The sequence below is a fragment of the Esox lucius genome, chromosome 3, assembly GCF_011004845.1.
Source record: "Esox lucius isolate fEsoLuc1 chromosome 3, fEsoLuc1.pri, whole genome shotgun sequence".
In the NCBI taxonomy this organism is placed as follows: Eukaryota; Metazoa; Chordata; class Actinopteri; order Esociformes; family Esocidae; genus Esox; species Esox lucius.
In genome coordinates, this window is record NC_047571.1 from 34,988,147 (window position 1) to 35,003,723 (window position 15,577).

General features: G+C 43.1%; 1 protein-coding gene across 2 annotated transcripts; it reads left to right on the forward strand.

Moving 5' to 3' along the window:
- The first annotated feature begins 234 nt into the window (after positions 1 to 234).
- mfsd12a (major facilitator superfamily domain containing 12a) lies at positions 235 to 15,210 on the forward strand. 2 transcript variants are annotated; one of them, XR_004575602.1, is made up of 10 exons: positions 235 to 4,180; positions 4,741 to 4,951; positions 5,370 to 5,502; positions 6,756 to 6,983; positions 7,591 to 7,683; positions 8,322 to 8,414; positions 9,530 to 9,719; positions 11,749 to 11,843; positions 12,014 to 12,144; positions 13,031 to 13,118. XR_004575602.1 is itself a non-coding variant. In XM_034291407.1 (10 exons), exons 1-10 carry the CDS (start codon positions 3,910 to 3,912, stop codon positions 13,123 to 13,125), a joined length of 1,521 nt encoding a protein of 506 aa, XP_034147298.1. In that variant the 5' UTR covers positions 235 to 3,909; the 3' UTR covers positions 13,126 to 15,210. The 2 variants fall into 2 exon arrangements, 1 of the variants encoding a protein (XP_034147298.1); XM_034291407.1 differs by having other exon boundaries at positions 9,530 to 9,700; positions 13,031 to 15,210.
- Positions 15,211 to 15,577: the final 367 nt, after the last annotated feature.

The following is a 15,577-nucleotide window of genomic DNA, read 5'->3' on the forward strand; positions in this document are numbered from 1 at the left end:
CAGGACACCCCCCAGGACAGACAGGACACACCCCAGGACAGACAGGACACACCCCAGGACAGACAGGACACACCCCAGGACAGACAGGACACACCCCAGGACAGACAGGACTCCCCCCAGGACAGACAGGACACCCCCCAGGACAGACAGGACACCCCCCAGGACAGACAGGACACCCCCCCGGACAGACAGGACACCCCCCAGGACAGACAGGACTCCCCCCAGGACAGACAGGACACCCCCCCGGACAGACAGGACACCCCCCCGGACAGACAGGACACCCCCCAGGACAGACAGGACTCCCCCCAGGACTGCACTGTCTGTTCAGTTAGAGCGCCTCCTGTTGATCATTCTGCAGTACTGCAACAGACGAACAGGACCCCCCCCCCCCCCCCCCCCCGGGACAGAAACAGGACTCTCTGCTTGGATCTGTTTTATATTCTAAACTTAAAGAAGTGGGAAAGGAGGATCAGAAGGCATACATGGGTAGATTTAAAAAAGGATGGATTTGATGGACCGATGGGTGTGTGGGGTCAAATTATAGGTCTGCTACCGACAGATGGAGTGGTGGGTGGATGGAGCGAGGCACCCAGCCAGAGAAGACCTAAGAGTAATGCGTTAATGTGTGTTAAAGAACAGGAAGAGACTGTTGGAGACGTTTCACAGTACTTATTAACATACTGAACATTGTCCGGAGGACGACAGAGACTAGAAAACACAACGTGGAACAGCCAAACCCATAGGCTCCATGTGCAATGGGCTTTTTATTTTGGGATCAGCGTTGGAAAGAAGAAGAACTGAGCTTGTGATTGAAATCACACTATGTTGCATTGCAGACGGGAGAGAAATATCTGTTTAATATGTATACCAGAATCAGAAAAGATATGTCTATGTAAAAAAAAAAAAATCTATGCTTTCCCCTCCCTCTCTTTTTGTAATTTAAAATGAAGTTTTGAAATCCTTTCTCTGAGTTGTTGAAAAGTTTTACCTCTGTCGTAGCGTTTTCCTGAAAGAAATATGTTCCTTTTTTTTTTTTTTAAGAGCTGTTTTTGCTTCTCTTTTCTTTCATTCTTCTGCTTGTTTTCTCAGTTTTTTCCTGTGGTTGGATGGATGAACGGACGTGAATTTCGGACGGTGACCAGTCTCAGGAGGGTGGGGAGGGACGCTGGAGAAGCGCATTTCATCTCTTTAAAATTGCACTTTGGAGAAAAACTGAAAACATTGAGTTCTGGGATTAAAGTTCAACATGGACAAACAGAAATAAAGACTGATCTGGGATGGTTTCTACTCCTGGCTGATCTGTTGTGTCTCTCAGATTAAGTGAGGTCACCAGTTGCTATGGCTACTACAGCTTGCTAACCGTGTCCCAAATGACACCTTGTTCTCTAGCCCACTACTTCTGACCAGAGTTCTGTCTTGGTCAGAGGTAGTGCCCTCGGCTGTAAAACGGGTGTTATTTGGACAGTGTTTCCTGTTGATGTGCTTTTATTCTACACATCCAAATCAGCCAACTGGAAGACACTTAAGTAAAACATTCAGCAATTCCAAGAATGTTCTGCTTTCAAAATGCCAAACATCAGGCTTACTCCTTTTGTCACGGTTTTGCTTGATAATCATTTTGAAAATCTGACTGTACACATTCATACATCAACATAAAAAAAGTTAAATCTAATTTGTTTTGGAATGAGTAGACATTGGTACATTACATTCTTGCCTTATTTAAAAAGAAAAAAGTTATATTACCACAGTAAAAAACATCCTTTAGGATTTTCTATCATGATTTGGAACACAAATAAGCAAATTAATTTTTGATGAGGGATAACTCCTACTTTGAAGATCTCCATATTATAAAAATGTTTTATACTGATGAGTATTCCTCTCGCCTGTTAGTCTGTTCTGCACACAGAACAAATAGACACTCTTGCATTGTAGGTCATAAAATAATTCATGTTCCTGTCAATGATTGTGACTTTTTCATTTGGCTTAGAATGAACAGACCAGATTTGTATGACAAACTAGTAAAAGAGCAATAGACCTCATACAGGTTATCAAACACAATCATTTACAGTATTTCCTACAAATTCACCAGCTCTTTAGTGGAAGGCAGGTTATTTTTGTCCTATCCAGAACAACCAGTTCCACGTGTTTGACCGTGGTTTGGGACTGTTCTACAGAACTTCCAGTTGAGCGTGGTTTGGGACTGTACTACAGAACCTCCAGTTGAGCGTGGTTTGGGACTGTACTACAGAACTTCCAGTTGAGCGTGGTTTGGGACTGTACTACAGAACCTCCAGTTGAGCGTGGTTTGGGACTGTACTACAGAACCTCCAGTTGAGCGTGGTTTGGGACTGTACTACAGAACCTCCAGTTGAGCGTGGTTTGGGACTGTACTACAGAACTTCCAGTTGAGTGTGGTTTGGGACTGTACTACAGAACTTCCAGTTGAGCGTGGTTTGGGACTGTACTACAGAACTTCCAGTTGAGCGTTGTTTGGGACTGTACTACAGAACCACCTCCCTGAATTAGCCAGCTAACCTTAGTAAACAACCAACATAACATTTCCAGGTTAATTTGGAAAACTAAACGTGTCATTTTAGGTTATTTAAATGTGACTATGACTACAATTTCAAGCTAGTCTCCAATAATATTTCAGAATAGAGGCAAGTGAGCCAGCTAATGTATTTGTAATACAGCCCTTTGGCTGTGGACTGAAGAATGTTTTCCTTGTCAGAACCTTTGGGTCCTACGGTGTTAATGTTGGACTAGAAGGGCTCTGGGAAGTGGGTCCAGGGTCATATGTCCACTGTAAGTGACCAGAACGTAATAGGACAAAGTAAACAGAACATGTCAGTGCATTTGGGGTGAGTGGCTTGTCCTACAATGTAGCCCATCATTAAACAAAGATGTGACCAAGGAATTCCCTTTCCATATAGAATCTGGATTTGATGAAAAGTTGATGTGAGGCTCGATGTACTAGACCCCTCTAAGGTTGCCAGAGGATATTGGTTCAGAACCCTCAGTATTTAAAAAATGACTGATTCCATGCACTGTATACAACTTTCACACACTTGATATCTATGCTCCATTGGAGTCTCCATACGTGATCCAAAATACGTAGCTTATTTCACAACAATAGTAAACATTCTCACTGAAATGCGACGTTCAGACAACTCAACAATTGATATGATACAACGCTTCTTATCTGTTGTTCATTAAACCATAAGCAATTGTGCATCTTAAAAATACAAAAAAGGACACAATAAGAAATGAAGTCAACCCGCTCCACGTTTCGGAAAACATGTAAGCATCACGTGAGAACAGCACCAAAACTGCGTTATCTATTGGTCCAGACCTGGAATGGGTCCCTTTTCCTTATACGTCAAAACCGTCGGCCATTGTGGTCACAACTCGTAACTAGCGTAACTATGTTGCTCCGGGGAACACCAGAGGTCAATCCGACGGGATGAAGCGTGATATTTTAATAGAATTTGGTCATTATTCACACTGAATCGATTACAGAAATATATTTTAGGCGGTGTGTTTATTGACGCCGGATGTTTTGAACCGGGCGCTCCCGCTGGTTTGGTTAAGTTAACCGTCACCGGTTACCAGGGAGAGGTAGAGGTGTTCTCACACTTCGGGGGAATGTTTTTTTCTTCCGATAGCTGTCAGCTGACCCTGCGGACACTAACACATCATTTTGAGTGAGCATAACAATGTATTGCAGGAGGAATATCGATTTGTAGCTCGTCACGGTGGATTTGTTTTGCTCGTTGACGCGCTATTCAGATAGCGCTCAAATAGAATAACACGTTGGGTTGAGGAATCCAACTATCTCCTAATATCTTAAACAACTATTTTGTAGAACACAGCATTGTGCTATAAAAGTTGCCGATTTTCGACAAAATCATGGCAGACTACACCGATCGGTCTCTACCCATCTGGCGGCGGCTAAGTTACTCTGTAGGGCACTTTCTGAACGATCTGTGCGCCTCAATGTGGTTCACCTATCTGCTGGTGTTTTATCACTCCGTACTGGGTTTCCATAACACCTATGCAGGCGTCTTGCTGCTAGTGGGACAGATAGCGGACGGGGTCTGCACTCCTCTTATCGGCTACGAATCGGACCGAACGCCCGGCTTTCGGACCTACGGAAAGAGGAAGACATGGCATTTAGTGGGTGAGTTACTGTACAGTGGGCTACTCTTACTGCATCAATGTATTTGTATGAAAAGTTGTATTTATTGTTATAACTAACACTTGTGAAATATATTTTACCTGTTTAGTTTTACACTGTTGGCAATCTCTATATCTCTATAATCTCTATATTGTACTATATGCCACTCAATAATAAATTATTGTTAAGACGAGATGTGTTATGTTCAAACTGTATTTCGTGTTGGACGTAACTTGTCTAGTCTTGTGATCTGTGCTCACTTCTTAAGCTGAGTCATTCAAACAACAGCAGATTCACAGCAAGCACCTCCCTTCGAGTGCCTGGTCATCAAATAATGCACTTCAGGTCACCAGGTGACTGCTTTAATAGGCATCTGTTTTAATAGTAATAATGCATGCAATTTAGCACATGCTAACATCCAATGCCTCTTACAGTCATAAGTGCATATATTCTTTATATTTAAGTGCGGAGGTTCCAGAAAGAATCCCATGATCCTTTGCATTGAGATAGGCTCAGTTGGCAGAGCATGGTTAAGGCCCCCGACTGTCTGTCTCCCTCTGCAGGGACGGTCAGTGTGCTGGTGTCCTTTGCCTTCATCTTTAACCAGTGTCTGGGCTGCAACCAGGACACACCCCAGTGGGTGAGCCTCACCTACTTCATCCCCTTCATCATCATCTTCCAGTTTGGCTGGGCTGCCACTCAGATCTCACACCTCTCTCTCATCCCTGAGCTTGTGTCCTGCGAACACGCCAAGGTGGAGCTCACTGCATACAGGTAAACAACAACAAGGTGAATATACCATGGTTGAGCTCACTGCATACAGGTAAACAACAACAAGGTGAATATACCATGGTGGTAATTAATAATAACAGCAACAATAACAACAAAATGTCTGTCAGGCAGAATAGCATTGCTCTAATGAAGTGGTTACTGAGGAAGGACCAGTAAGATTGTCCTCGTCCTGGCATGTATGTAAGGTTGTCCTGGTCTTGGCAGGCTTGTAAGGTTGTCCTCGTCTTGGCAGGCTTGTAAGGTTGTCCTCGTCTTGGCAGGCTTGTAAGGTTGTCCTCGTCTTGGCAGGCTTGTAAGGTTGTCCTCGTCTTGGCAGGCATGTAAGGTTGTCCTCGTCTTGGCAGGCTTGTAAGGTTGTCCTCGTCTTGGCAGGCATGTAAGGTTGTCCTCGTCTTGGCAGGTATGCGTTCACGGTGATGGCTAACATAACGGTGTATGCTGTGGCCTATCTGCTGTTCCACCTCCAGTCAGAGTCCGATCAGGAACCCACCCTCACTGAGACTTTGGGGCCCATAGATATAAATATATTCAGGGTGAGTATTATACACAGTTTCTTTTTATTATTATTATTATTATTATTATTATTATTATTAGAGACAAATCAAACATTTAGTACATTTTAAGCAAGGTCAAGTTAATAACTATGCTGTGGATTATGTATTTAACCACAAAGACTCATCTATGATACAGTCATTCTTAGGACTGAGCTGTAGGAAAGGAAGGAAACGACTTCAGCTTGTCATCCTGAAGCCCTCTGGGACTTATACTAGTGTTGTATTGGTAGAAAACAACAGAAGAAATAACCTCATTATTGTGACTCCAAAAAAATGACAAACACAGGCCAGAGATCCACAAACACAGGCAAGAGATCCACAAACACAGGCAAGAGATCCACAAACACAGGCAAGAGATCCACAAACACAGGGAAGAGATCCACAAACACAGTGAGGAGATCCACAAACACAGTGAGGGGATCCACAAACACAGTGAGGGGATCCACAATTATAAAAAAGAATTGCTAACATGTATTGAACCTAGAGGTAAATGCTTACCAAATCTACTGTATGTTAGTGTCACCATTTTTACCACTCTTTTATATTCCTTCTACATAGATGTTACTATGGAGATAATTAGCTTGAAAGGCATAATTAAATCCGCAATAGCTTGGAGTATACAGGGTCTAATTAAACAACAACAAAAAACAACATGTTAGTTTTTGTTTCATTATTATCCTGGAAATCTATTATTTCTATATTTAGAATTTAGTTTTATAATCAAAGCTGGCTAACTAATTTTAACCCCACATTATAACACAACAACCTGAAAACATTGTGAATACGTTTTCTGGATAAATAGCATTACATGACCACACAGAATATCTATGACAGCCAGACAGAGATGACATAAACGTGTTAAAGTCTGTCGTAGGACTGAAGACAACTAAAACAAGATTGTTTGTTTAGCTGAGATTTTTGTTCAGGGTTGCAGAGATTATGCTACAGACATCCACATATACAGAATAACTAGTAAAAGGGTTTGAATCAGATTGTGGAGCATTTCCTTTACAACTGATGAGGAGGACATGATAAAGATTTTACTCCTGAAAAGCCCCTAAGATTTTTTGAGGATGTTGGTGTGGCCACAGCATTTTTGTGGTTGAATGGTTGAATGCCATCTGCTTCCTCATGTCTCTATCAGGATGTTAACTGTAGGCTAAAGCTTGACCTTTGCTATATCCTTTGTGTACTGCTTAAATTTTTATTTGACTGTTTTTCTTTTCTTTCAGAACTTGAGCCTCATAGTTCTGGGTATTGGTGCTCTCTTCTCTCTCGTCTTCCACCTGGGCACGAAGGAAACAAAAGGGGGCGAAGGGGAGAAGGAGGTAAAGAGGGACGAAGAAGAGAGCGAAGAGGACGGAGAGCGCCGGCCCCTTATCCCTGGCCTAAAGGCCATCTCTCCTCCCCAGCCGCTGCTGAGTTGGAAATGTTGGCTGGAGCAGCCTTCCTTCTACCAGGTAACACTGAAACACACAATCCCTTTGGCATCACAATGTATGACAGAACTGCCAAGTGAAACACTTACCTTTACATGTTTTTATTCTGGCTACTTGTGACCACAGAAGGTTGATTCCTGGTGATCAGGACATTCACACGCAGCTGTCCTATTCATTGGCTGTGAAGATGTTCTTTGTAAGACTGCAGTAGACTTTCTCCAGAACTTCCTGGCTAACCTTACTGCGTGTCACACAAATGTAATTGTTCAGAATGGGACTGTGTGTTATTCTGAATATTTGATAAATGAACTACTTTGACTTTGACCTATAACCCCTAGAGTCTGAATTCTCTGTGAAACTCGTCAACTTAATCATGTGAATAGCTGGGTTTTAGCCATGTGAAAGTTTAATAACGGCGTTTCGGCCACGTGAATAACGGCGTTTCGGCCACGTGAATAACGGCGTTTCGGCCACGTGAATAACGGCGTTTCGGCCACGTGAATAACGGCGTTTCGGCCACGTGAATAACGGCGTTACGGACACGTGAATAACGGCGTTTCGGACACGTGAATAATGGTGCTTTAGCCATGTAAATACAAAGGTTGGATCTTTCTGTTTTCCTGTCCAGGTGGCGTTTATCTACATGGCAACAAGGCTGATGGTGAATCTGTCACAGACTTACATCTCCATGTACCTCACCAACTCACTAATGCTGCCAAAGGTAACAATAACCAGCTCACCAACAATTATTTTTGAATTTTGAAGCTAACATTATTTTCTTTTTTTAAGGGTTTTGTATAGTTTATTTTGAACCCCTTCAGTAAGAACACTTTTGTGTTCATGTTAAGCACTTCTTCCAGAAATATGAATCTCCCATTAGAAGAATATACGTCACAGTAAAACATAGAAATCAGTATGTTAGGTGAACTCCAAAATGACAGGATATTACAAAGTTAAAACTGAGATGTCTGACAATGTGCTTCTTGTTAATGTTACATTTTTGTGTTAGTTCTCAAAGTGCTCACATCCAATCCTTGAAGGACTTCTTCAATTTTAAATGTCACCAACAGAATCTGATTTGTTCCACCAAACTCTGCTAACATTACAACAAATACATTCCATTACTCACAACCGTTAGAGTCATTTGAATTAAAATATCACAATGGAAGGTAATGTCGCACAGTACACATGGGTTAACCAGTCAAACATCCGTGGTTAGAGGTTTCACGCCTGTTCTGGTCATTCTGATTCTCTACAACCGTTCCATAACAGAAGTTTGTCCGAGGCATCAGAGTCCCTACGTCTGAAAAGGTGTAGTTCTCTGTAATAAACCCTGTCTCTCTCGGTTCCCTTTTTCAGAAATACATTGCCACCATTCCCCTGGTGATGTATGTCAGTGGCTTTGCTTCCTCCTTTATCATGAAGCCGATTAGCAGACGAATCGGCAAATGTGTAAGTCCCACACACCTACACATGGAGACACACACACACACACACACACACACACATGCACAGTATTATCGGGACATTTCTAGATTTTTTTAATTTTATTTGAAAATATATTTTTCAAAACCTGTGAATCTAACCCTAATCTTAACCTCAGTAACTTTATGCCTCAACGTAACCCCCAAGCCATAACCCTGAACCTAACCCATAACCCTGAACCTAACCCATAACCCTGAACCTAACCCATAACCCTGAACCTAACCCATAAGCCTACAAAAACATTTGAGTCAAATGTCACCTGGATTAATGTTTTCAGGTGATGTTAGAACACCCAAACACACAGTCACACTCACAAGAATATACTTAAGTGGACATTTTTGCAACCAAAATGTATTCCCTATAAAACAAGAAACCAGGCAAGCCTAGTTCAGCCGGCCCGCAATAGAAAATTCAAACCCACGTGGGTCACCCACGTGAAAGGCTGCGTCGGTAACCCATACACCACAAGGCTGTACATTAGATGGGTGTCAGTAAAGCCTCTTGTCTCTATCCTGAACAAATCCTCTTTTGCCACTGGCCGTTTGAATAGTTAATAGGCCGTTTGTGAATGACATTTTTTACTAAGTTTACCTCCACCACAAATAGCGGCTATGTATTACGTTTGCCACCGGCCGTTTTAACTGCGTATTAGCCAGTAATAAGCTTTACCGGAATCTACTAACTTACTGGAATAGTCATAAGAATTGAGCAATTGCTAGCAAGTCTACCTAAGTGATTTCATTTCATGGCAAAAGAACGTGAATTGCATTTATAGAATAACTATCAATAAAGGCGAGGATAACAAACTTTTTCATCAAGTGAAAGGAACAGAGAATCATGGAATCTACCAGAAATAATTAATAAATGTTGCTGCTCTCAATAGATTCGAACTTAGGTCTTCCACATGAGAGGCACTGTCTTTAATCTCTACGCCACGGCATTACATGTTTCAGCAGTCGCCAGACTCCATTGAGGATTGTGTTAAACTGACTAACGTTTCTTATTAAGTTTACCTCATTCACGTTTACTTCATTCAGAACATGCTTGTAATATACTCTGTCTTGCTTGTCTGTGATTGGTAGATGACTTACTTCGTGGGCCTTCTGTTGATTATGGCCTTCTCCTATTGGGTACTGCTGGACGACAAGATGGGCGACCAGATCTATGTGACGGCCATCCTCCTGGGGGCGGGGTCAGCCACCATCCTCGTGATGTCACTCTCTATGACAGCTGACCTCATCGGGGACCAGACGGTATTCTATTCAAGTCATGGTATTGATTAACTGCCATATCCCAATACCCGTACCTCTGGAGAGTACAGTAATGACTACAGGTCATTCTGAAGAGAACAGTAATAACTACAGGTCATTCTGAAGAGTACAGTAATGACTACAGGTCATTCTGAAGAGTACAGTAATGACTACAGGTCATTCTGAAGAGAACAGTAATGACTAAAGATCATTCTCATGAGTACAGTAATGACTACAGGTCATTCTGAAGAGAACAGTAATGACTACAGGTCATTCTGAAGAGAACAGTAATGACTAAAGATCATTCTCATGAGTACAGTAATGTCTAAACGCCATTCTGAAGAGTACAGTAATGACTATTTCCCACAAGTTATCAATGTCCATTTCCTAGCCAGCAACAATAGTTTGTTGATCTTAAATTGCAAGTCTCTAGGGATATTTCAGCAAGCAGGATTAGTACCTTTGTGAGCTCTGTAAAACCAGGACTTCTTAGTTTTCAGATTGCTAAAGAGCCCATGGAATAGCCTAATTAGAAACCTTATTTTCCATACCTGCTTAACTATCTTGATTTTATCCTTTCCAAGTGAATAAACACAGAGCTCATCCAACAATCAGATTATATTCTGTCACCATGGCCTGTCTCTTTGCAGAAAATCACACCGGAGTCTGGATTGGATGTCGCTCATTATAAGGGATCTAATAATTGGAACTTCAGTAGATCAGAGTTTGTCAGGCTTTGTTTTACCAGGGGCATATACAGCATGACCTTATTTCTCTGGGGGCCGCTTCCAATTAGAAGTATTTTCTTTTTTTAAATCAATGTTTTATTTCTGAATGATATCCACTTTTTACATCAGCAGTTCTCACAAAATGTTTATATAGATACCCACCTGTTTTACAAATACCAAACCAATCAGTAACTAAAGTCTAATTCTTAGGAGTGACATGGAAAGTACTCTGTGCCAATCACTAAATAGCGGACATCACTGTGGTTATGCATGTAACTCTAATTCTATGAAGGAACTGTCAATGCAATAAATGGAGCTGCTCCATTATGGATCATCCATGGACCAGCAGGCACTCCTCCGTGGACCGGCTGAGATCCAGTGACCCTCAGATGTGTTCAGGGAGCCTTGAATTTATTGAGCCGTATCTCTGGAATACCCCTCAGGAGTGTGATCTCTTTGAAAGAAAGCAAAAACACACCAGGGTTTTTGGAATTAGGTCCCAATACCCCATTGCATCAAACACAGAAAGGACAGACTTTGTGATCCTGTTTAGGTTAGATACTGTCTAACCTATATAAAATCTAACTGAGGAGATGCTTTCCTGCCATCATTGTGTAACCAAGTCTCTTTCCCATGTAGGTTTAGTGAATGGTAGGCCAGTCAGGACACGGAGGTGATTCCTTCAGGTCAGGTTAGGGACACAGAGGTGATTCCTTCAGGTCAGGTTAGGGACACGGAGGTGATTCCTTCAGGTCAGGTTAGGGACACGGAGGTGATTCCTTCAGGTCAGGTTAGGGACACGGAGGTGATTCCTTCAGGTCAGGTTAGGGACACGGAGGTGATTCCTTCTGGTCAGTTTAGGGACACGGAGGTGATTCCTTCAGGTCAGTTTAGGGACACAGAGGTGATTCCTTCAGGTCAGTTTAGGGACACGGAGGTGATTCCTTCAGGTCAGTTTAGGGACACTGAGGTGATTCCTTCAAGTCAGTTTAGGGACACGGAGGTGATTCCTTCAGGTCAGTTTAGGGACACGGAGGTGATTCCTTCTGGTCAGTTTAGGGACACGGAGGTGATTCCTTCAGGTCAGGTTAGGGACACGGAGGTGATTCCTTCAGGTCAGGTTAGGGACACGGAGGTGATTCCTTCAGGTCAGTTTAGGGACACGGAGGTGATTCCTTCAGGTCAGTTTAGGGACACGGAGGTGATTCCTTCAGGTCAGTTTAGGGACACGGAGGTGATTCCTTCAGCCAGTCACAACTTGAACTCCTGTGTTTCTGCTACGTAGAGGAAGCCTTCTGTTGATTGTCTCTGTGTGTTTCACAGCAAAGTGGAGCGTTTGTTTATGGGGCGATGAGCTTCACGGACAAGGTGGCGAACGGATTGGCTGTCATGATCATCCAGACAATGCACCCCTGCCAGTGAGTCCTGCACCTGCGTGTCTGTGGCTCTCTCTGAGTGTCTGTGGTTCTCTCTGAGTGTCTGTGGCTCTCTCTGAGTGTCTGTGTGGTAATCTTCAACAGAGTGAGTTTTGTTCTTGTAACCCGTGTGTGTGTGTGTGTGTGTGTGTGTGTGTGTGTGTGTGTGTCAGTACCCAGGTGTGCTGTCCGGCGTGTGTGTGGTACTACCATGACGTCATGGTCATCGTAACAGGGGGCGTGGCCGTCGTAGCGGCCATCAGTCTCTGCACCATCCTAATTTGGCCAATCAGGATTGTCCACCGTGAGTATCACCATTCCCATGTAACACAGACAGACACGTGTTGATTATGTGAGCTAGTCCACAGGATCTGTGTGGAGGGTTGCACTTCATTTGGATAGGGAAGGGACCAGGACCAGGAGCGGGTTGGGGTCAGGACCAGGACCGGGTTGGGGTCTGGGACCAGGACTGGGTTGGTCTCTGGGGACGGGACCGGTTTGGGCTCTGGGGACGGGACCGGTTTGGGCTCTGGGGACGGGACCAGGACTGGGTTGGGGACGGGACCAGGACTGGGTTGGGGTCTGGGACCAGGACCGGGTTGGGGTCTGGGACCAGGACCGGGTTGGGGTCTGGGACCAGGACCGGGTCGGGGTCTGGGACCAGGACCCGGTTGGGGTCTGGGACCAGGACCCGGTTGGGGTCTGGGACCAGGACCCGGTTGGGGTCTGGGACCAGGACTGGGTTGTGGCAGTAGGGACGACCTGGGATTTTCTCTTGGAAAGTGTCTGGATTGGTCCCTTCCTATCTTGCTGGGGTTTTGAACAGAAGGCAAACGTTGTCTAAAATGCCACATATGCTACCTTTTTCATTTTAAATATCCCTTGCAGTTTTAATATTGTTTTAAACAATTATTTAATTTCTTGGGGCGTGACTGTTGCAAAATAATTTGCCTTTGAGGACGTGTCTGCATCTAAGAAACAAAGCACAGACCCCCCCCCCCCAACAAAACAACAACAATGTTGTTTTGTGCAGAAATCCCAAGAGAATATGACATGATCTTCTGTGATGATTCCATCTAGATCATTCTGTTGAATAAGAACAAGATAACTGTAACAGAGGCCCGTTATATCTGTCTATCTGAGCCGTCTCTCTTCAGGTATTTGTTATCGACCCGTCTGTCTCCCCTCAGGTGTCCCTTGCATCTCGGGTCTGATCGACAGTGAGGCTCAGGATCGGTCTGAGTACAGCTCTGACCCACCTGGAACAGGTCCAGCGGTCAACTAAGAGCAGGAAGAGGTGATGAGGACCGCAGGTTTATCTACCTGGGAAGACTAGGAATTTATTTGGGAGAAAATGCACCAAGAAGTTTACACAGCATTCACCGTTCCACTAAGTTAGCATTAGCATCTTAGCTGCTCATCATCAGATTTTACCTTTGTGTTCCTGGAGTCCGGCTAGTGTGTTGATCCAGCTGTAGCAGGCACCAGGGACCAGTTGAATGCTGGGGAGCAGCACTTCAGCACTACTTGTCTCCGCTCGGCTATGGCTCAGTCTGGCATCTCAATGTCTGGCCCTCGCCTCTCAACTGGAAACACTAGGTCCTCTCACCTGACTCCCAAGCAGCCAGCTGACATCCCTGTTGGACGGTAATTATTCCTCTGATCTGGAGGAATGTGGAGGGACAGGCTCCTCTCTGGATCGCGGGATACATACCACTGTGTCAATGTTAACGTCCTGGTCAATACAGCATAACGCACAAATAATGTGAGGGTGCCTTTACGAAGACAATGTATTTAGTAATTCAGTCTGTTTTGGTCATTATCGACACCTGATGCTGCAGTGGATTTAATTAGTTGATTCACTTAATTGATTCAAATTGAATCTTGCAATTAATTTAGTTATTTTTACAGGACCTCTACTGTTTGTGATTGCCTCTACTGTTGAGTACAGCATGGTCAATATCAGACCTTTATCCAGACTGACACCACCACATGGTCAATATCAGACCTTTATCCAGACTGACACCACCACATGGTCAATATCAGACCTTTATCCAGACTGACACCACCACATGGTCCATATCAGACCTTTATCCAGACTGACACCACCACATGGTCCATATCAGACCTTTATCCAGACTGACACCACCACATGGTCAATATCAGACCTTTATCCAGACTGACACCACCACATGGTCCATATCAGACCTTTATCCAGACTGACACCACCACATGGTCAATATCAAACTTTTATTGGGACTTCAAACCTGTCATGACTAGATTCCTGTGATTCACTATTACTTAAAGATGATTTCTGATTCTTAGCTGCGGTTTGTGAAGGTAGCACTGTCAAGGCCAAAACGGGTCACCCATCAATGTTTACTATGTAAAGTATTTGCCAATATTTGCCCCATGACATCAAAACCAGTGTTCATTTTGGCAGCTTTTTAGTCATTTTAATGTTTTTTGTTTTTATCCTCCAACCGTAACTGACCAACGGGGCTACCACAGTTAAGATGTGTCCATGATGGAAGGACGTAGCCGGAAATATTCATTAGTTCAAAGAAAACAACAAGGTCTAAAATGACTAAATGAAATTAATGTTTTTACATACCCAATTACGTAGCTACCACTATGTACAGAATCAAAAGGTGCTTTCCAACCAAATTACACGTTTGTCCACCGTTTTAATAGGTAAGGCTAAAATAGGTGAAAATATTAACCACTCACTTTCAAAATAGGAATTGGACAATGGCTAACTAATCATTCACATTCACATTACTCTGAATGGAATGTGAATGAGAATGATGGCTAACTTCACACTCACATTCAGTGTGAATTCACATTCACATTAAAAGTCCCAAATGCATCTTCAGTACGTTGGTATATGCCAAATAAATTGAAGTAAAAAACCAAGTAAAGTGACATACACTGTTTCAGTGTTGCAGTGTACTTTCATTACAGGTGAGATGTAATTATAAGCATTTGTCTTTTTTTGCATTTTACAGCCAGCATCATTTGAAGGGTTTTAATAACGCACTCTGTTTGTTGTGAACTGTCTAACTTTTTCTTTGTGATTCCTTATTTTACTTGACGTTTATGACAGGTATTTAGGGACGGGGATAAGAAGGGAATTAATTAATGATCCTGATTCCAGGAGAATCTTATGAAAAAGGCATAATGATTTATATAGTGCCGTGACAAAGTCTTTTCCGCCTTCCTGATTTAATCTATTATTACATATTTGTCCCAATGAATGGTTTCAGATCATCATACCAAATGTTATATGACAAAGGGAACCTGAGTAAACCTCAGAATTCAGTTTTTCAATGATTCTTATATTTTTTGAAGTAAAAATGTTTCCCAACAATAATTGTCCCTGTGTGTAATGTGATTGCCCCCTGAGTTTCTCAGTCAACCCATTAACTGAATTCAGCTGATCACTGGATTCAATTAGAGCAGACACAACCAGGCTTGATGACTGCCAGCCCAGTTCAATCTAAACATGACCAACAATGTGAAGGTCTCAACAAGCAGCACGCCATGCTGCGATCAAAAGATATTCTGGACATTTTTGAGCTATACACTATATGGCCAAACACATGTGGACACGCCTACTAATTATTCAGTTCAGGTGTTTCAGCCACACCCACTGCTCACATAAAATCCGGCACATGACCATGAAATCTCCATAGACAAACATTGGGTCATACTGAAGCCCTATTAGATCTGCCCCA

Coding starts and splice junctions, on each gene's coding strand:
- mfsd12a (XM_034291407.1), top strand. CDS start 3,910: ATGGCAGACTACACCGATCGGTCTCTACCCATCTGGCGGCGGCTAAGT. Junction 5,503..6,755: donor TAGATATAAATATATTCAGG/GTGAGTATTATA, acceptor CTTTTCTTTCAG/AACTTGAGCCTCATAGTTCT. Junction 12,145..13,030: donor GCCAATCAGGATTGTCCACC/GTGAGTATCACC, acceptor GTCTCCCCTCAG/GTGTCCCTTGCATCTCGGGT.